The 19,838-nt window shown below is 40.9% G+C and overlaps 1 protein-coding gene across 10 annotated transcripts in view; it reads left to right on the top strand.

The window, feature by feature from the left end:
- Positions 1-19,838, top strand: part of RNF144B (ring finger protein 144B) — a 255,843-nt gene that overhangs the window by 36,459 nt on the left and 199,546 nt on the right. For all 10 annotated transcript variants that reach the window (XR_009543046.1, XR_009543045.1, XR_009543043.1 and 7 more), the window contains exon 3: positions 18,743-18,847. Coding sequence is in view for 6 of the 10 variants with exons in the window: in XM_060163605.1 (XP_060019588.1) it covers positions 18,743-18,847 (105 nt within the window). In the remaining 4 variants the exon portion in view is untranslated. The remainder of the gene's footprint in view (positions 1-18,742; positions 18,848-19,838) is intronic.

Here is a 19,838-nt window from a genome sequence, read left to right as displayed (position 1 = left end):
AGTGAAATCTCAGTTACTTATTGTCTTCTATTCCATTTTTCCTTGTTCTCTTCTTTTTAAATTAAAAATTAATTTTTAATCTTAAATGTGACATGTGCTGGTTTTAAAACAAAGTTAAAAACCTTTCAAAGTCTTGATTATATGAACAGTTCACCTGTATCCCCTTCTAGACTCTTTCTCTGTTAATGTATAGAAACACATGGATGGATACACATTCGTGCACATCACGTAATAGAGAAATGGGATCTGTAACTTGAGTTTTACAAATTGAACCTAGTGTTTTGTGGACATGTTTCTATATAATAATGTACAGACCTACCTTTCTTTTTAAGTGCTGCATAATGTTCTCTGGTATGGCCGTATCAAAATTTATTGAACTAGGTCCCTCCTAATGATGGGCCAGTTTTTGCTATTATAAATAAACATTTTTGTACTTACATAAATATGAAAATATATCTGAGATAAATTTCTAGAAGTGGAATTGTCTAATTAAAAGGTGTGTGCATTTTAAATCATCATGTGTTGCCATGTTGCCTTTCCATACTGTTGTGTCAGTTTACATTCCCACCAATGGTGTAGAAAAAAAACCCCTTCTTTGACACTCTGGGTATTCTCAAACTTTTCACCTTCTCTAATCTGATGTGTGAAAAGAACATACTATCTCATTGTTTAATCCATGCTTCCTTTTTTATTTTTTTATTTTTTTATTTTTTTTTTCATGCTTCCTTTTTTAAAGGAGGAAGTTAATTGCAGCAAAACAAACTCATTTCATGAATCTATCTTTAAAAACTATGTGGCTCGTCCAGTACCAGTACAGTTTCAGCTGATTTTATACCTTGGTATTCACAGTGCTGTCAAATTAGAAAAATGGGCCCTGTCTGGAAAAGTATACACATAGGAGACATGAATGAATGAAAAAATAACGCTCATAGCGGTGGGCTTAAGGTGGTGGGAGATGCGTTATCACACACACACACACACACACACACACACACACACACACACACACACACAACTCTATGTTCAGCGACAAGATGTTACTAAGTAGGAAAAGAAACTTAAAAATTTAGACAAGTGGCAGCCGAAAAGGTTGTGAGTTAACTAGAAAATTCAATTAACTCTAAAACACCATTTTCTGAACATTTAAGTTAATCAAAGTTTGGTTAGGATATGGATTTCAGATATGCATGGAACCTCTTGGAATCAGGCTGGACACAGTCAGTGCCCCGTTTCTATGGAAGTAAATAGCTCTGTGTTAACGGAAAGCCTCAGTGGTTTTGAATCATTTCCCACCCCCAGTAAGGAGGTCCTTTTGGTTCGCCTCTTCTGGAAAGTGTGTGTGAGTTATTAGCCACGTGAATGTAGGGTTTTAATTCAATCTTTTTGACCCTCTCTTTATTTACCTTAAAAAAAAAATCAAGGAAGGGCAAACAAGAGCATTTGAGTACCTATTATGTAATATTTATATTGTAAGATAATTATTTTTTCCCCCATTTACTCTTACCCTGCAGTTTACAGGTCAAGAAACCAGTGCAGAATTAAGTTGCTTGACCAAGATCCATACTCTTAATTCCTGAATCATAGGGTAGTTTGGACGAAATAAGAACAATCTCTGTGAAAATACATAATGTACTGCCTAGCACATGGTATGTGCTCCCTAAATTTCATTTGTTAGCATGAACAATGGATGAGGCCCATATTAGGTTTTTGTAATCCTAAAAGTTTCTAAAGCTGGACCATGGCCTTTCTAATGTAAAATTGACAACTGGTTTTTATGTACATAAAAGGTGAGTCAGTACAAAGAAGATGTAAGTAGCAAATGATTTTTAAAAATCCAAGGAATTCCAGAGACCAGAGAGTATATGTATAATCTGAATACACTGGTGGCCATAGCCCCAGGTTGAAGGGATTGAGGGGTGTGCTACGAACTTTCAACTGTGTGACCTCAGGCAAGTTATGTGAGGAAAACAAGTGCTGAGAGATTAAGAGGTCTGTTTTACACACCTGGAAGCTTCCAGTACACTTAGTGTATATTTAGATGTTGAAACTGAAGTCAGGGTTCAAGCCCAGACTTCCTAATTCAAAGATGAGTGTTCTTTCACCCCCTCATGCATCATGCTTGTGGAGTTACTGGCGTTCCCTAGCGGTCGTCAGTCTTCCAATTGTTTCCAAGTGCTTCCTGTGTGCTGAGGGTAATTAATGAATGAGGGACTCTAAAGCAAAGAGATCTTTATTGCAACTGGAAAAAAATATTTTATAGCTGTAAAAGTTTCCTGGGTATGGTATGAAATGCAGATCATTTTAATATGGAATGGTGTCTAGTTTTTGAATAATTCTGTGGTTTATGGGGTCAGTAACCTTCAGATGGAACAAAAGTAGTGTTTTCAAGTTATAAAGATTCCAGTATTTTCTCCTGCTTTTGTTCTAATGGCAGAAATCATGGTGAGGTAGGGGGGAAGTAAGCAAAGGCTGTGTCTCCACTAGACCTTGGTTTAAATCTCAATTCCTGTATTTACCAGTCATGGGAACTTAGGGTAAGTTACCAAACTGCTTTGTGTGAGGTGGGAATAATTCCGTCTCAGAGTTACTATGAAGATTAAACGAGATAATTTTAAGACGCATACCAAAGCTATCATAGGAGCTCGACAAATATTCTTATTGCCATCATCTCCTCCTTTCTCCTGCCTCTCATGTAATGAGTATTTTAGTTCTAGGCCAGTGGTCCTCAAACCAGCAGCATCAGGAGCAGCTGTGAACCTGTTAGAATTATACATTCTTGAGCCCCACCCTAGACTTACTGAATTAGAAACTCTGGGGATGGGGTCCTGTGATCTGTGTTTCAGTTCCTCCTCCAGGGGTTTCCGATGCACTGGTCCAGAGTATTTGCAGAGCACTCTATGAGTGAAGTACATATGAGTTGCTCACTATCATGTGTTTTTTGTTTTTTGTTTTTTTTTTACTATCATGTGTTTTGAAGAACCTAGGGGCAGGACAGGAATAAAGATGCAGACGTAGAGAATGGACTTGAGGACATGGGGAGGGGGAAGGGTAAGCTGGGACAAAGTGAGAGAGTGGCATGGACATATATACACTACCAAATGTAAAATAGATAGCCAGTGGGAAGCAGCCGCATAGCACAGGGAGATCAGCTCGGTGCTTTGTGACCACCTAGAGTGGTGGGATAGGGAGTGTGGGAGGGAGATGCAAGAGGGAGGAGATATGGGGATATATGTATACGTATAGCTGATTCACTTTCTTATAAAGCTGAAACAAACACACCATTGTAAAGCAATTATACTCCAGTAAAGATGTTAAAAAAAAATCCTTAAAAAAAAAAAAAAAGGGCTTCCCTGGTGGCGCAGTGGTTGAGAATCTGTCTGCTAATGCAGGGGACACGGGTTTGAGCCCTGGTCTGGGAAGATCCCGCATGCCGTGGAGCAACTAGGCCCGTGAGCCACAGCTACTGAGCCTGCGCATCTGGAGCCTGTGCTCCGCAACAAGAGAGGCCACCACAGTGAGAGGCCCACGCGCCGCAGTGAAGAGTGGCCCCCGCTTGCCACAACTAGAGAAAGCCGTTGCCCAGAAACGAAGACCCAACACAGCCAAAAATAAATAAATAAATAAATAAATTAAAGTACCCTTAATTTAAAAAACAACACAAAAAGAATTTTTTTTAAAACAAATTTATTTATTTATTTATTTTTGGCTGCATTGTGTCTTTAGTTGTGGCACACGGGCTTAGTTGCTCTGTGGCATGTGGGATCTTCCTGGCCCAGGGCTTGGACTCTTGTCCCCTGCTTTGGCAGGTGGATTCTTAAACACTGCACCACCAGGGAAGCCCAAGACAAAAGAATTTTAACAATGAATATCTATATTCCCACCACCTCATAGATTCTAACATTAACTTTTTACTGTTCTTGCTTCGTCACACATCTGTTGTCCATCCCTTTAATTTATCCTTCTGTCCTTTGTATGGTGTAGTTTTGTTTTGTTTTGTTTTGTTTTTTGGCCACACTGTGCAGTATGAGGGATCTTAGTTCCCTGACCAGGGATCGAACCTGTGCCCCGCGCAGTGGAAGCGCAGAGTCCTAACCACTGGACCGCCAGGGAATTTCCTGTATGATATAGTTTTAATACTCACTGTGAATTCTCTTGTAGAATGTAAGTACTGCATTCTCCAGTTGTTTGCTTAGATTGGTTGAATGGTTGTATTTTACACAGATAACTTGCTTAGTCTTACGTCATGGCTAAAGGAGTTTCTTGACCCTCTATTATTTTGGGATTTGTTCCTTTCTGTGTTGCTGAGACCTTGTGTGCATTCCGAGGGAGTCAGAAGGGCTGCTTGAGAGTTCAAATAGGGACTCTTTAGGGACACAGGAGGAGGAGGGAGAAAGTGATAAATGAGTTCAGTGGAATCTACCGATGTTTAATCTGGGATGTCCTTATTCTCACTGCCTGTCCTGGGCCTGTTGGCTGGGGCGCTGGGGCCAGCTAAGGGCTGGCAGTTCTGAGGTCTAATGTTTCTTTGGAGGAAATGGAAGGATGTAAACTTGGCAGGCAAGCCGCCTTGTTGTTGTTTTCTCTTGGAACCATTGGTTGCTTTTCTGGGTGTACTGTGTCGTAAGATAGCATCTGGCACAGAGGGATCCCTTTGGAACTCGTATTAGAATTGGGGCCTGCCTCTGTTAAGAAAGGCAGCACAGGTGAGACAAAAGGGAAAACCTCAGAATGGTCAACTGAAGAGTTATTGAATTACTCATGTTGGAAGCAGGTCTTAGCGCTCCTAGTGCCTGCTCCCTGCTCTGATTGAAATATTCTTCCAGGTTAGCAGATTTAATTGGCTTCGTTGTGAGGATTGACGGGACTGCAGCATTTCCAGTGGATTTATCTTCAGAGCTATTACTTTCCCCAAGTTTCTTAATTTAAATGTTTCATGATCACTTGAGATCAAGATGGAAGCTTTTGATCATTCTTGCTTGGTGGGAACTGGAGGTACTTTTAACTGGGGCCTAGATTTAATCTACCATATTGAATGACTGTTCTCAAACTTACGGGGTGGATCTGAGTACCCTTTTCCAGAAAAAGTAACAGCACTATTTTAAGGTAAAGTGTTTCAAGATACTTTAAATTTTTATATATATTTAAAATTTACATATATAACTTCCCCTTTAGACTTCCTTTACTATTTCTTCTGGAACTAGTTGATGCATGTATTCTCTATGAAGATGAATTTTCTAAAATGATATAAAGGCAGTGATGATGGACATATTTTCCTTCATTAGACCTGAGGGCATGGATGGTATTGAACCTAGTGGTTCTGATTTGGTTGCACGTTGGAATCACTTTGAGAGCTTAAAAATACTGATGCCAGTTCAGCAAGGTTTCAGAATACAAAAACCAATTGTATTTCTGTGCACTAGCAAAGTAATATGATAATGGCATTAAGACAACAATTCTATTTACAATAATATCAAAAGGAATAAAATACTTGGGAATAAATTTTAAAAAAGAAGTACAAAGCTTATACTCTGAAAACTACAAAACATTGTTGAAAGAAATTCAAGAAGACTAAATACCCCATTTCATGGATTAGAAGACTTAATATTATTAAAAATGACAGTATTCCCCAAAACGGATCTACAGATTCAACATGATTCCTATCAAAATCCCAACCATCTTCTTTGCAGACATTGACGAGCTGATCTTAAATTCATATGGAAATTTGATGGACCTAGAATAGCCAAAACAATTTTGAAAAAGAAGCACAAAGTTGGAGAACTCACTTCCTACTTTCAAACTTACTACAGTGCTATAGTAATCAAAACTGTGTGATACCATCAAAAGGACAGACAGATAGATGAATAGAATAGAATTGAGAGTTCAGAAGTAAATTCTCATGTTGTCAATTGATTTTCATCAAGGGTGCCAAGGCAATTCAAAGGGGACAGAATAGTTTTTCAACAAATGGTGCTTAGACAACTGGATATCCATTTGCAAAAGAATGAATTTGGACTGCTTCCTCACACCATTGACAAACGTTAACTCAAAAATGGATTATAGACCTAACTATAAGAGCTAAAGCCAAAAAAATCTTAGAAGAAAATATAGGAAATAGAAAAAATTTAATGACCTTGGGTTAGGCAAAGCATGAACAAAAGGAAAAAAATTATACTCTATCAAAACTAAATACCTTCATACTTCAGTGGATGCCATCAAGAAAGTCAAAAGATAACCTACAGAATGGGAGAAAGTATTTGCAAATCATGTCTGATAAGGGGCATATGTAGACTAAATAAAGAATTCTTAAAACTCAATAGTAAAAACACAATTAAAAATGGGCAAAGGATCTGAGTAGACATTTCGCCATAGAAGGTGTACAGATTATCAATAAGCACATGAAAAAGTGCTCAAAATCATTAGCCATCAGAGAAATGCAAATCAAAACCACGGTGAGATACCACGTTACACACGTTAGGATAGCTAGAATAAAAAAGACAGTGACAAGTTCTGGTGAGGATTTGAAGAAAATTGGAACCCTCATTCTGCTGGTGGGAGTGTAAAATGACGCAGTTGCTTTGGAAGATAGCCTAGCAGTTCTTCAAAAGACAAACATAGAGTTATCGTATACCACATCCACTCCTACGTATAGACCTGAAAGAAATGAAAACATGTATATACTATTGAAAGAAGCCAGTCACAAAGGACCACATCTTGTATGATTCGGTTTATGTGAAATATCCAGACTAGGCAAATCCGTAGGGACAGAAAGTAGACTGGTCGTTGCCTAAACCAGGGGTGGGAGGATTTGGGGGGAAATGGGGAGTGACTACTAGTTGGCATGGGCTTTCTTTTGGGATTATGAAATGTTCTAAAGTCGATGTGTGATAGTTGTACAACTCTGCGATTATGTTAAAAGCCATTGAATAAAAGCAATAAAACATATATACATATATAAAATACACATATGTATATATATGTATAATATACACATGTACATATATCAGTACATATACATGCATATATAACATACTGATGCCTGGTCCTTCCCTCTGAAATTTCTGAGTTGATCGGTCTGTGGTGTGGCCTGGGCATTGGACTTTTGGAAAGCTCCCCAGGTGATTCTATAAAGCACCCAGTGTAGAGAGTCTTTGTTACTAGACCTTGTTCCCCAAGAGTGTATTCTGTGTACCAGCAGCATCAGTAAGACCTGGGAGCTTATGAGGAGGGCAGAATCTCAGACCCACCCCAGATCTGCTGAATCAGAATCTGCATTTTTAATAGGATCCTTGAGTGATTCGAATGGACATTAACGTTTAAGAAGCATTTTCAGTAACGTATTTGAATAGTAAGGCTGGTGAGTGTTATCTTTGAAATTCACTACCTTCCTGTTGAAACACTGTTCTTCCTTTTACCCAGGGCTTCTCCTTAAGGCTACTCTTTGGGGTTAATGTACCCTGTTCCAGTGTGTGTGTATGTGGGGGCCTTCCCCACGTACTACCAACCAATTTTCGGATACCAGCAGAGTCTGGAGATGGTGTTACATTCCAAAGGTTAAGGGTTCAGCTGTGCAAGACTCCCCCCACCCACCCACCCCTCCCGACAACACACACACCTGCCCAGTTCAGACACCAGTCATAAGCCCAGGTTGTTACTTGGGCTTCTGACCACTGGCTCAGATGTAGATTCCTACGACTCCCTCCACAGACTTCGGACGCCAGTCTCAAGCCCAGGTTGTTAACTGTTCTGCTGACTGATGGGCTGTAAAGTAGAGGTTCCCACGATCTCCTCCTTGGATTTGATTAATTTGCTAGAGAAGCTCATAGACTCAGAGAAACATTTTACTTCCTAGATTACTGGCTTATTATAAAAGAATATAACTCAGGAACAGCCAGACGGAAGAGATACATAGGGCAAAGTATGGGAAAGGGCACGGAGCTTCCAAGCCCTACGCAGCTCACCACTCTCCCCAAATCTCCACGTATTTACCAACCAGGAAGCTTTCTGAACCCCATCATTTTGGGTTTTTATGGAGGCTTCATTACATAGGCACAACTGATTAAATCATTGACCATTGGTGATCAATTAAACTTCCAGCCCTTTTTCCCTTCCTGGAAGTTGCGGGTTGAGACTTGAAAGTTCTAATCCTTTAATCATAGCATTGGTTCTCCTGGCAACCAGCCCCCCATCCTTAGGTGACCTGGGGGCATTCCAAAAGTCATTAATTCATTAATCTCCAAAATATACAAACAGTTCATGAAGCTCAATATCAAACAAACAAACAACCCAATCAAAAAATGGGCGGAAGACCTAAATAGACATTTCTCCCAAGAAGACATACAAATGGCCAAGAAACACATGAAAATATGCTCAGCATCACTAATTATTAGGGAAACACAAATGAAAACTACAATGAGATATCATCTCACACTGGTCAGAATGGCCATCATCAAAAAAATCTACAAACGGGCTTCCCTGGTGGCGCAGTGGTTGAGAGTCCGCCTGCCGATGCAGAGGACGCGGGTTCGTGCCCCGGTCCGGGAGGATCCCACATGCCGCGGAGCGGTTGGGCCCGTGAGCCATGGCCACTGAGCCTGCGCGTCTGGAGCCTGTGCTTGCGGGAGAGGCCACAGCAGGGAGAGGCCACAGCAGCGAGAGGCCCGCGTACCGCAAAAAAAAAAACTAAAAACAAAAAAAACACTAAAAATAGAACTACCATAGGACCCAGCAATCCCACTACTGGGCATATATCCAGAGAAAACCATAATTCAAGAAGACATATGCACCCCAATATTCATTGTAGCACTATTTACAATAGCCAGGACATGGAAGTGAGCTAAATGTCCATCAACAGAGGAGTGGATAAAGAAAATATACATATATACAATGGAATCTTACTCAGCCATAAAAGGGAATGAAATTGGGTCATTTGTAGAGACATGGATGGACCCTAGAGACTGTCATACAGAGTGAAGTAAGTCAGAAAGAGAAAAATATCATATATTAATGCATATCAGTTAATATCTGAAAAAAATTTGTATAGTTGATCTTATTTACAAAGGAGGAAAAGAGACACAGACTTAGAGAACAAACCTATGGATACCGGACTTCCCTGGTGGCGCAGTGGTTAAGAATCCGCCTGCCAATGCAGGGGACACGGGTTTGAGCCCTGGTCCGGGAAGATCCCACATGCCACGGAGCAACTAAGCCCTTGTGCCATAACTACTGAGCTTGTGCTCTAGAGCCCGTGTGCCGCTACTGAAGCCCGTGCGCCTAGAGCCCGTGCTCCACAACAAGAGAAGCCACCGCAATGAGAAGCCTGTGCACCACAACAAAGAGTAGCCCCCGCTCGCCCCAACTAGAGAAAGCCCGCACGCAGCAACAAAGACCCAACACAGCCAAAAATAAATGAATAAAATAAATAAATAATAAAAATAAATTTCTATTAAAACAAACAAAAAAAACGTATGGATACCAAGGGGGAAGGTAGGGGGAATGAATTGAGAGATTGGGATTGACATACATACACTGTTGATACTATGTATAAAATAGGTAACTAACAACCTACAGTATAGCACAGGGAACTCTACTCAGTGCTCTGTGGTGACCTAAATGAGAAGGAAATCCAAAAAAGAGGGGATATATGTATACGTGTAGCTGATTGACTTTGCTGTACAGTATAAACTAACACAATATTGTAAAGCAACTATACTCCAATAAAAAAATGTTTAAAAAGTCATTAACATAACAAAAGACACAATTTTCTCTCTTACCACTTAGGAAATTCCAAGGGTTTTAGAAGCTCTGTGCTAGAAAAAGAATGAAGACCAAGTATGTTTTTCTTAATATAAATCACAATATCACAGCTGCCCTTCCCAATGGGGATCTCGTAGTTTCTAGTGTTTCTTGTCTATAGAAACATATTTGTCTTATATCCTTTTCTTCGGGGCTCTGTGCTCTGCAGAGCCCTGAATGAAGTGAGAGTGAGCCATCTGGGGGAAGAGCATCCCCGGGAGAGGAAATGCAAATACCAAGAAAGGCCTTAGGACAGGAACAAGTTGGGCATGTTGGAGAAATAGAAGGCGCGTGTTCCCAGAATAAGGGAGGAATGCTGTAGGAATGAGGTCGGGGCAGTAGCTTGGAGTTGGAACGTGTAGGACCTTGTGAGGCGTGGTAGAGAGTTTGAGAGGCAGTCTAAGTGAGGTGCACATTCATTGGAGGGTTTGGGGCAGGAAAATAATATATGATTTTTATTTTAAAAATGTATAAAGAACACTCTGGCTGCCCTATAGAGGAGAAGCCAAGAGACCCCTGAGAAAGCTCTTGCAGGGGTCTTTGAAAGAGTGATGGTGACTTGAATTGCAGTGGGTGTGGTAGGAAGTGGTTAGATTTGGGGCCTGTTTTGGTTGTGGAGTTTGGGGAAGAGAGGAATCAGGGATGGATGGTTTTTGCTTTGGCTCCACAAGTAGGTAATTGGTTTCAGTTACTGAGATGGGAAGCCTGGGGATGTGGGGAAGCATGTGTGTTGATATGATGGGGCAAGTGGATTCCAAAGCTCTGCTGAGTCAAGTCTGAGGCTGTGATTAGACAACCAGGTGAAGATGTGTAGTAGGCATTGATTGGATATAGGGGTAAGAGAGAAAGAGGTGTCAACCCAGAAACTCCTAGGTTTCAGGGTTGTACAACAGTGTGCATGGAAATGCCATTCCTAGAGATAGAAGACACAGGACAAGGATGGGATTTGGGGGAGGGGATCATGAATTCAGCTTTGCATGTGAGTGTGAGGTCCCTATGAGCCATTCAGGGCCCAGTATGCTAAGTACCCAGTTTGATGAGCAGCTTTGGAGCACATGTGGAGAGACCTGGCCTGGAAGGGGAAATTTGGGATTCATTGATTTATTGGTTGAGATTTGGCCAGGAGAATGGAAATCACTCCTGGTCTTTCAAAACAGGAAGTTTCATTCAGGTGATTGGTTATAAAGGTGATGGAGGACCGAGAAGCCAAATAGGTCAGTGAAGCACCTAGATATTAGCAACAACAGGAAGCATCACTCCCCTGGAAGCTAGGGGACAAGAGGAAGAAAAGGTATTACTAGAATAGGAGTTAGGGTATCTGGTGAGAGCTAGAGCCATTGTGGGAGCTAGAGCCATGGGGAAGGGTCCTGTCCAGGAGGAGCAGGAGATGCAGCCACTGTCGGAGGTCAGTACAGAAAGCAAAGGGGTGGAGGTGGAAATGCCCAGGCTCCTTCCCTCCTCCCACCCTCTAGTTTTTCTAGTAATGCCTCCCATTGGCCAAGTCTCCCTGGAACCCGGGAAGTACATTCTCTGCGTTACGGAGCAGAGCAGGAAGTGGGGAATGGACCTGAGAACAAATAGGCAGTGGACCAAGTAAATAACTAGTTATATCTAGTTCGTGAGGTGACCAAAAAGAAAAGAGTTTTGATCCCATCCTGAAATTCCAGCATTTAAAAATTGAGTAGAGGAAGTAAAAGAGATTGAGGAGGAATGGCCGGAGAGGAAGAATGAAACTCAGAGAAGTGTGGAATTCTGAAGGCAAGGGAGGAGAAAGTTCCAAGAAAGTAGGGGTGGGTTCATTGGGTCTTAGACCGCCGAGAGGTCAGGAAGAAAGAAAGTGTGTATGGATGTAGTGACATGGAGGTGGCTGTTGACTTTAGCACCCACTTCAGTGGAACTGTAGGGGAAGAATGGGGATGGGGCTGGTGAAGGAGGTGAGGGCAGACAGCTCTTTCACACACTTGACTGAAGAGAGGAATGAAGAAGGTAGTGTACAGCCAGCAATAGGAGTAAGGGAGGGCTGTTTTTCTTTGCTGCTTTATGACTGTTTTTCTTTAAGTAGGATATTTTAGGCATGTTTAACTGCTGGGGAAGAACCCAATACATGGGGAAATATTCAAGACATAGGAAAGAAACTAGATGATCAATAGGGTAAATTTCCTGAAAGTCAGCAGGGAATGGGAACTAGAAAACAGTGGAGTTGGCCCTGGAAGGTGGTATCGGCTCATATGTGTCCAAGGAGAAGAAAAGAGAGGAATGCCGCAGGTGGGGTGGGTTTCTGTTTCAGTGATTGGAACAGAAGGAGTTTTTGCCGCAAAGCTGGTAGGTGGTAGATTCATGCTTCCAGCTCCCACAGATGTCTGAGTGTCTACCATGTACCAGCTCCTGTGATGGGTGGTTCCAGAGGATATGAAGAGGAGTAAGACAGGATCCAGACCTTGAAGGTGTCTGGGCTACTGGAGAGATATGCGAGTTCACAGTCTCCTGCAATGTAGGATGATAATCGCTGCATGATTTCCATGTACAACATGCTTCAATTGTTAAAATCTAGTGTTACCTAAGGTGTTGATGGGAATATTGGCAAGTAGGGAGGGAAATCCGAGTCTTCTGGAGAATTGGAGGAGAGGAGGCGGTTGTATGGTTTATAAGATTCTCTTTGGAGGGCTTGATATTCTAATACATCCTCAAGGGAAAGTGCTATACTACCAGCCCCACTGCCGTTGAGAATCACACTGTTCTCCTCCTTTTGATGGATTTAGTAGGGATTTCTTTGGAAGGGGAAAATAACTTGAACCCCAATATTGAGATAGGCTAAAGTAAAAATAATTTTAAACTCACTTAAACTGATAAAACATAATACAAGGGATAAGCACCTTAATTAAACTTCTATCTCAAACAACAAGAACATCAGAATAAATGCATAAGCTAAATATTAACTAAAATTATAGACCAATAAAATTCAAGTGAACATTGATGTGATGGGCGATGTTTAGTTTCCACTAAACGACTTTTAACAGGCTGAGTTTGGTGTGTTCCAGTGAACAAGTGGTAACTCAGTGATCTTGCCACTTTTCTGTGTTGGAATCACTAAAAATCTTGATTTGTACAGCTTTCACTTGGCCCAGATACTTCCATTGTTTTCTCATCAGCCTGTGACAATGAAAGCATTCCTGCTTGGCAAAACAGGACTGCCCCACCAGCACAAGTGTGAGCGTTGACATTGAGTGGAAATGGGTCTTCTCTGCTTTTATTAATACCATTAAATAAACATAAAATGGGGGGAAAAAACCTAGCCATGGAGAACTTGGGAGCTCCCAAGAATGCACCTTTGCACCCAGTTTGAAAAGTACTGTGCTAGCTGGTCATCAAGGTGCTGTGAGAGCAGACAGTCTGGGCGTTGCATCAGACTGGGGTCCAAGGCAAGGAAGGCTTTCTCGAATAAGAGAAGCTTAAGGATGAGAAATGTAAAACTGAGGTCTCTTTTTAACATTAGTTACGGTTTGTTGTTTGATTTGGGGCTTCTTTGTAGTCATCTGGTACCAGGTTTTCCTATCAGTCCTCTGATGTCCTGTGTAGTTGACAAAGGGGTGTGAAGGTGATCCCCGTCACTAGGAATATCGTATTTGTGAAAAGTCAAGGTTTCTGAAAGGGGTTTTGTAAGAAAAAAGTTTTAGGATCATGCTGTACCAGGAAACAACTTACTGCTTAGCTATGGGTTGTTGATTTATTTGAATTTTTTTGAACCCATTATATGTTTCCAAGCCAGGATACTTTGGGTGTGTTAAAAGGCTTTTTGAATTGGAAGAGATACCATCTTGAGTTGTACTAATAATTTAGCTCAACGGCATCCAACAAAGAAGGCATTATTCTTGGATCGTGTACACACATCATAGTCTGAACTGGAGTAAACAGAATATTGGCTTCAATAAGAGATGTTATTTAGAACACACTTGAGACATTGTGATGTAATTGTGTACCGAGGCCGAGAAGTGTTAGTCTGCATTTTATTAAATATCCATTTTAGTGTACAGCATTGTACTAGGAATGATAAAAAGCAAAACAGACACTTACTCAAGGCCTGTCTAGATTTTGACCTCAAGTACTTCCCCCTCATCACCTTCTTTCCCACCCACGGCTGAGCTAGGGATGAGAAACCCTAAGTCAATAGGTCACCAACTCAGCTTCAAGCCACGTGGGCTGCCAGTTTTTATTTGACCTCAGAACCCCAGCACCGGCACCTAGAAGTGTCCAGGATCCTGGGGCTCAATTTAAACTTTCAGTTAATGGCACTCATTACCTCTCTTCTCCCAACAATGCCTGTTGTCCTCTTACCTCCCCTCCCCACCCTCTTGGGGTCACATCTCTTTTGGGGCTTTCATGTCTGCGTGCCTGCCTGAAGTTCAGAGACTTCTATTCCATCGTCTTCTTCTGTACCTTTGCATTCCTCTTTCACTATTCAGAGTATTTTCATGTATTTATCCTCATGGAGGACTCTCCATTTCCCTGAGAGTAGGCTAGGCAGGTGGTATTGTCCCATCTTATAACTGTGAGTGCTGCAGCGAGAGAGGTTAATGACTTGCCCAAGATGCAGAGGAGACTTTTAGAGCTCGTACTTCAATCTTGATCATTAGAATCCAGTTCCATCAACTATTCATTGTAATGCTTTTTCTTAAAGGAAAAAGGAAAAAACCTTTAAGAAAGCTATAATGTAGTAACAGAATGAGCAGTTGTATAGTAAATATATTGATGTGTGTGTGTGTGTGTGTATATGTATAATTCTTGTGGTGGATACATAGGAGCTTTGTCTGAATGTTGTAGCCCTTTCTGCCTTGTCCACCTAATAGATGAGAATATCTAATGAAGAATGCCCTTTGGTCAACTGGAAAATAACATCCCTGAAAGGGGCCTAGAAGAAACCCCTTTCTGGGAAGACGCCACTGTACATAATTCATAGGCTCTCAGGGTTGGAAGAGACACGTCATCTGGTTCACCAGGTGTTTGATGGTTAAAACCTTGGTTAGATCCCATCTGAATTCTTGAGGGCTGTGGAATGATTTTGAGGAACAATCATTATTATACATGACCTAAATGACCTAAAGATGTTTCTATGTTCTATCAAACTAAATGGAATATTGGCGATTTAAAAGAAAAAATTGTTTCATTATTTTTTGGGTCATGGGAGCAGGAATAAAGACGCAGAAAGGGGAAGCTGGGATGAAGTGAGAGACTAGCATTGACATATATACACCACCAAATGGATGGCTAGTGGGAAGCTGCTGCATAGCACAGGGAGATCAGCTCGCTGCTTTGTGATGACCTAGAGGGATGGGTTAAGGAGGTTGGGAGGGAGGGGTTATGGGGATATATGTATACATATAGCTGATTCCCTTTGTTGTACAGCAGAAATTAACACAACATTGTAAAGCATTTATACTCCAATAAAGATGTGAAAAAAAGATTTTTGAAAAGTTCAATTTTTGAAACATTTCCCTTAGAATTTGTTAGCTGTTATGAAAATTGCATAGTTAGACGTTTGTTTAATCCTGTTGTTTAATGGAATGTGATTTTTTTTTAATGTGACTAAATGACGGTAGTTTTCTTTTTTCTCTTTCTATGTTTCTCTGTATTTACAAGCTAGGTGCCATTTCTCCCAGAATTGTTAACCATTGTATGTAGGTTTAATTTGTGTAACATGCACAGGGGTTCGTGTGAATGCTTATGGTTCTTTTGTGCTTTAGCCAGAGGTACTAAAGAAGAGAGGGAGGGTTTGAGATTAAATTTTTGTGAAAGCTAATAGAAGACATATAATGAACCTAAGTTACTTGAAAATTCATAAGAGGCAGTAACTTGGGCTGGTTGTTTTCCCTCTTTGCCTTTGAATAGAAATGCATGCCCGTAGTGAGGGAGTGTCAAGTGCCTGTGCTGTAGCGTCACTTAGCAACATGCACTCACGAATCTCTATTTTGAAGCAGTGTTTCTCAGAATTAAAAAAAAAAAAAAAGGTTATATACTTAGACACTGTAGTCAGCGTATACACCTCTAACTTCTGTCCTAAAAGCACAGGTCAGATAATATTGTGGTCAGGAGAGTCTTTGTGGGAAGCTTCAAAATTCACTGGGTTTACGTATCCTGGTTGCAGTGTATCTCAGAGCATTACATTAGCAAATAGAACATACATTATAAACTCTTGGGAAAACTTAGATTTCAGCTTTACAAGTTTGCAGTATAAGTTGAGATGAATTTTTTTGCCTATAAAGACTCACATAGTCTCTTTAGTTCCTATTTAACTCTAAGCCTTTTCTATAGATGCAAATAAATAGTTCTACAGAGAGCATTGAATAGAGGTGTGTGTGATGTTCTCTTATAAATATCTGCTCTGTTTATGGAGCTTCTCTACCACAAGTGGTTTAACGAGTTTCCTGAAGGGAGTGGAGAAAGAATAATCTTAGAAGGCTAAAGGATTAACATTTCTCCACAAAGTTTTTAGAAGTCTGAGACCAGGTGAAATGCAGTAGAAATATGACTAAATATTCTGCATTTTGCACACTTCCGAAGGGCTTCCATGTACACGATTTTAGCTTTGTGTTTGTGCGTATGAGTGTTTAAAACCCTGTGAAGTAGCCATAACAGGTATTATTGTCCCCATTTTAAAAATTAAGGGAGACAAGTCGGGGTCATGGTTTAGGTAATGGTCCCATTGTCACCTGATAGAGTGGCACTGAGGCTAGAGCCCAGATATTGGGATTTGATGCTCATTATACTGTTCACTTTGTTTTTCTCAGATATCTTCCCTTTGAGCCTAGAGACCATACATTTTCACTCTTTCTACATCAGTTTTAAGTGGCAGCGGGAGAGACCAAGGCAGGAATGCTGGAATCTGTGTGGCAGTTGGAAGGCCGAGAGGTCCTCAGGAGCAGAGCTGGGTGGACAGGGCTTCACATCATTTGCTCATTTATTTGTCCCTTAGTGTGACACTATTTTTCTTAGCCACTTTTGCAGTTCCTCTCGAGTTTTGCCTGTACATTGAAGTTCTTCCCCACATTTCCTTGCTACTGCTTTCTTATCATTCTTCCTCGTACTGGAGACCTTGTCTGGCGTAGTAACTCCTAGAGCAAGTGATTGTTCACTCTTCTCTTGAGCAAAAAAGTGAAAGTTAAAATATTATATCTATACGTGGTCATTTGTAGGGGCAGAGTGACTTAAGAGGACTCTGTTCTCAGATATTGATTATTCTCCAATTCATACTAAATCATCTTTTATTCCCCAATTCATACTAAATCTTAAGCATTTTCCCATGTCTTTAAACATCATTTGAAAATACTTTTCTCGATTCTTCAGCATTCTATTGCATGACTTTAGTATAATTTATTGAGGCCTTTTTCTTTTTTGGATATTTAGGTTATTTTCTAGTTTTTTCTGTGATAAAAAACTGACTCCTTGGAAAAGGGAATTTTTAAGTATTTACCGAGTTAAAAATATGGTTTAAATGGTTTGCCTTAGTCATTAATTCATTACTACATTGTAACAGTAACTTCAATCAGATAAATGCATGATTGTTTTTCTGAAATAATACAATTGTGATAGTTTTATTTTCAGACAGGGAAAATGCATAAAGACGGTCAATGGAAGGAAAAGATTTCACAATTATGTCATTAGGATTTATTTACTAGTTAAGCTTTTATAAAAGGTGCGACAGCAGTATTTTTTTTTTTTTTTTTTTTTTGTGGTACACGGGCCTCACCCTGCTGTGGCCTCTCCTGTTGCGGAGCACTCCGCTCTGCGGCATGTGAGATCTTCCCGGACCAGGGCACGAACCCGTGTCCCCTGCATCGGCAGGCAGACTCTCAACCATTGTGCCACCAGGGAAGCCCTACAGCAGTATTTTTAATGTAGCAGGTTGATACATAAATGTATAGTGTTGTAAAAATCAGAACCAAATTATGACTAATCATTACTTTGTAAGAGTCAGTAATTTATTGACGCTTATGTATTTTGGGGGGTGTCTTCCTCAAACACTTGAGCTTGATTGTTTTTCATCATGCATATAGAAAAGAGCTCACCAATTATAAGCAAATTAGTAGAAATTGAGGAGCCAGCTTTTGAATTTCTTAAGAGTTTGATCTCCTGGAACTATGCCTTTTAATTCCCTGTGGGCCTGTGGGGATGGGTTGGAAGGGAGAAGGGAGGGGTCGGAGGTCTTCATAATGCTCTCAGTTCCTTTTCAGTCTGACTCACTTCTGCACCCAGTGCCCAAGATCCACACGCAACAGGCAATGAGTAGACCAAGTTTGTCTACAGTGTTCTACTTCTCCTCTCTGGATTTCTTATTTCCTATCCAATATTTTCTCTCCCCGGGTTCTCCTCAAACTTCCTCATCATAGCATCTACCAAGGCCTATAGTTCTGGGAAGGTCTCATTCTCCCAAATTGTCTTTGACGCTTCTTCTTCCAGGTGTATTTGCTATTGAGAGTATTCATAGGGGAGCCAGTGCCTTAATCTTATTTTGATTCTGTTTGGCAAGCTCAGCACGAGGGTCACAGAGTTCTACTTCCCGGCAAATTTTGAGGGAGAGGACCACTGCGTAAAAATGGAACCGGGAAGTCATGTAAGTTAAAAAAAAAAAAGTACAAAGAAGGCTTTTGCCATTAGTGCAAAAGAACATTTCTCCTTTTCCCAATCTATGGTAGATAAAATGTGTGAGCATACAGGCATTGACTTGTTGCCTTGGATAAACTCAGTATTCTTAGGACGAAGTCATACATAATTAATTACCTGTCTCTGCATTCTTTGCAGAGTGATGGCTCTTCACACTCATGATAACTTATGTTTCCTGAGTACAGGAGCCCCAGGTCTGCCAATTAAGGAAGAAGAGGCAGTGGCGGTTATATAACCTTGGTGCTTCTGTAATGCGGTGGGTAATTATCTGTCTTTTTTTCTTCTTAACACCTAGTGTCTGAGACAGTACATGCAGCTGGCAATCCGAGAAGGATGTGGGTCTCCCATCACTTGCCCTGACATGGTGTGCCTAAACCACGGGACCCTACAGGAAGCTGAGGTATGGATGACTGCACTGATTTTTCCCTCTTTCCTGTTGACATGATTTCCTACGATCTTGACTCTTTATGTACTTCTCTGCCAGGGAGTCTAGAAACAAAATACAGAGATTAACTTTTTATTTTTTTTTAAAGATCATGTTTTATTTACTTATTTATTTTAATTTATTTATTTATTCATTTATTTTTGGCTGCATTGGGTCTTCATTGCTGGGCGCACGCGGGCTTTCTCTAGTTGTGGAGAGCGGGGGCTACTCTTTGTTGGGGTGCACGGGCTTCTCATTGCAGTGGCTTCTCGCATTGCGGAGCATGGGCTCTAGGCACGCGGGCTTCAGTAGTTGTGGTACACGGGCTCATTAGTTGTGGCTCGCGGGCTCTAGAGCGCAGGCTCAGTAGTTGTGGTGCACAGGCTTAGCTGCTCCACAGCATGTGGGAGCTTCCCGGACCAGGGCTCAAACCCGTGTCCCCTGCATTGGCAGGCGGATTCTTAATCACTGTGCTACCAGGGAAGTCCCCAGAGGTTAACTTTTTAAAGGAGTACTTTATTGCTACATACCTTGGATTCTTTATAGAAACTGTTAAAGCTGTTACTTACTTTGGTTCTATTTCTAAATGCCCCCTGATTGTTGAAGAAGCTCTAGAATAGGCTAAGGTGCTAGAAATTTACCAAATGTGAGGTTTGGAGGCTGAATAGTCAGTGGCCTTATCTGAATAGTCAGATAAACAGGTGACAGATTAGCCACGGTTATAGATAATATAAATTATTGTGATTCTGCAAAGGTAGCCTGAGTTGAACCATTTCCAAAGAGCAGAGAAAGGCCTTTCATTCAATATTTATCAGGCATAGAAATGTCTTTTTTGAGTGAGTTCTTCTCCCACTGTATTAAGACTGTGATGTATCTCTTTCCTTTGTTTTTTCAATCCCTGATTAGTAGCTTGCCCTTAAATCTGCTTTTAACCTTCCGGCCCTGCTCACTTTAAATCTTGTCTGTG

Source organism: Lagenorhynchus albirostris, chromosome 10, assembly GCF_949774975.1.
Source record: "Lagenorhynchus albirostris chromosome 10, mLagAlb1.1, whole genome shotgun sequence".
Taxonomy (NCBI): domain Eukaryota; kingdom Metazoa; phylum Chordata; class Mammalia; order Artiodactyla; family Delphinidae; genus Lagenorhynchus; species Lagenorhynchus albirostris.
The sequence above is the reverse complement of the archived record's forward strand: the minus strand, read 5'-3'. Positions and strand labels throughout refer to the sequence as shown.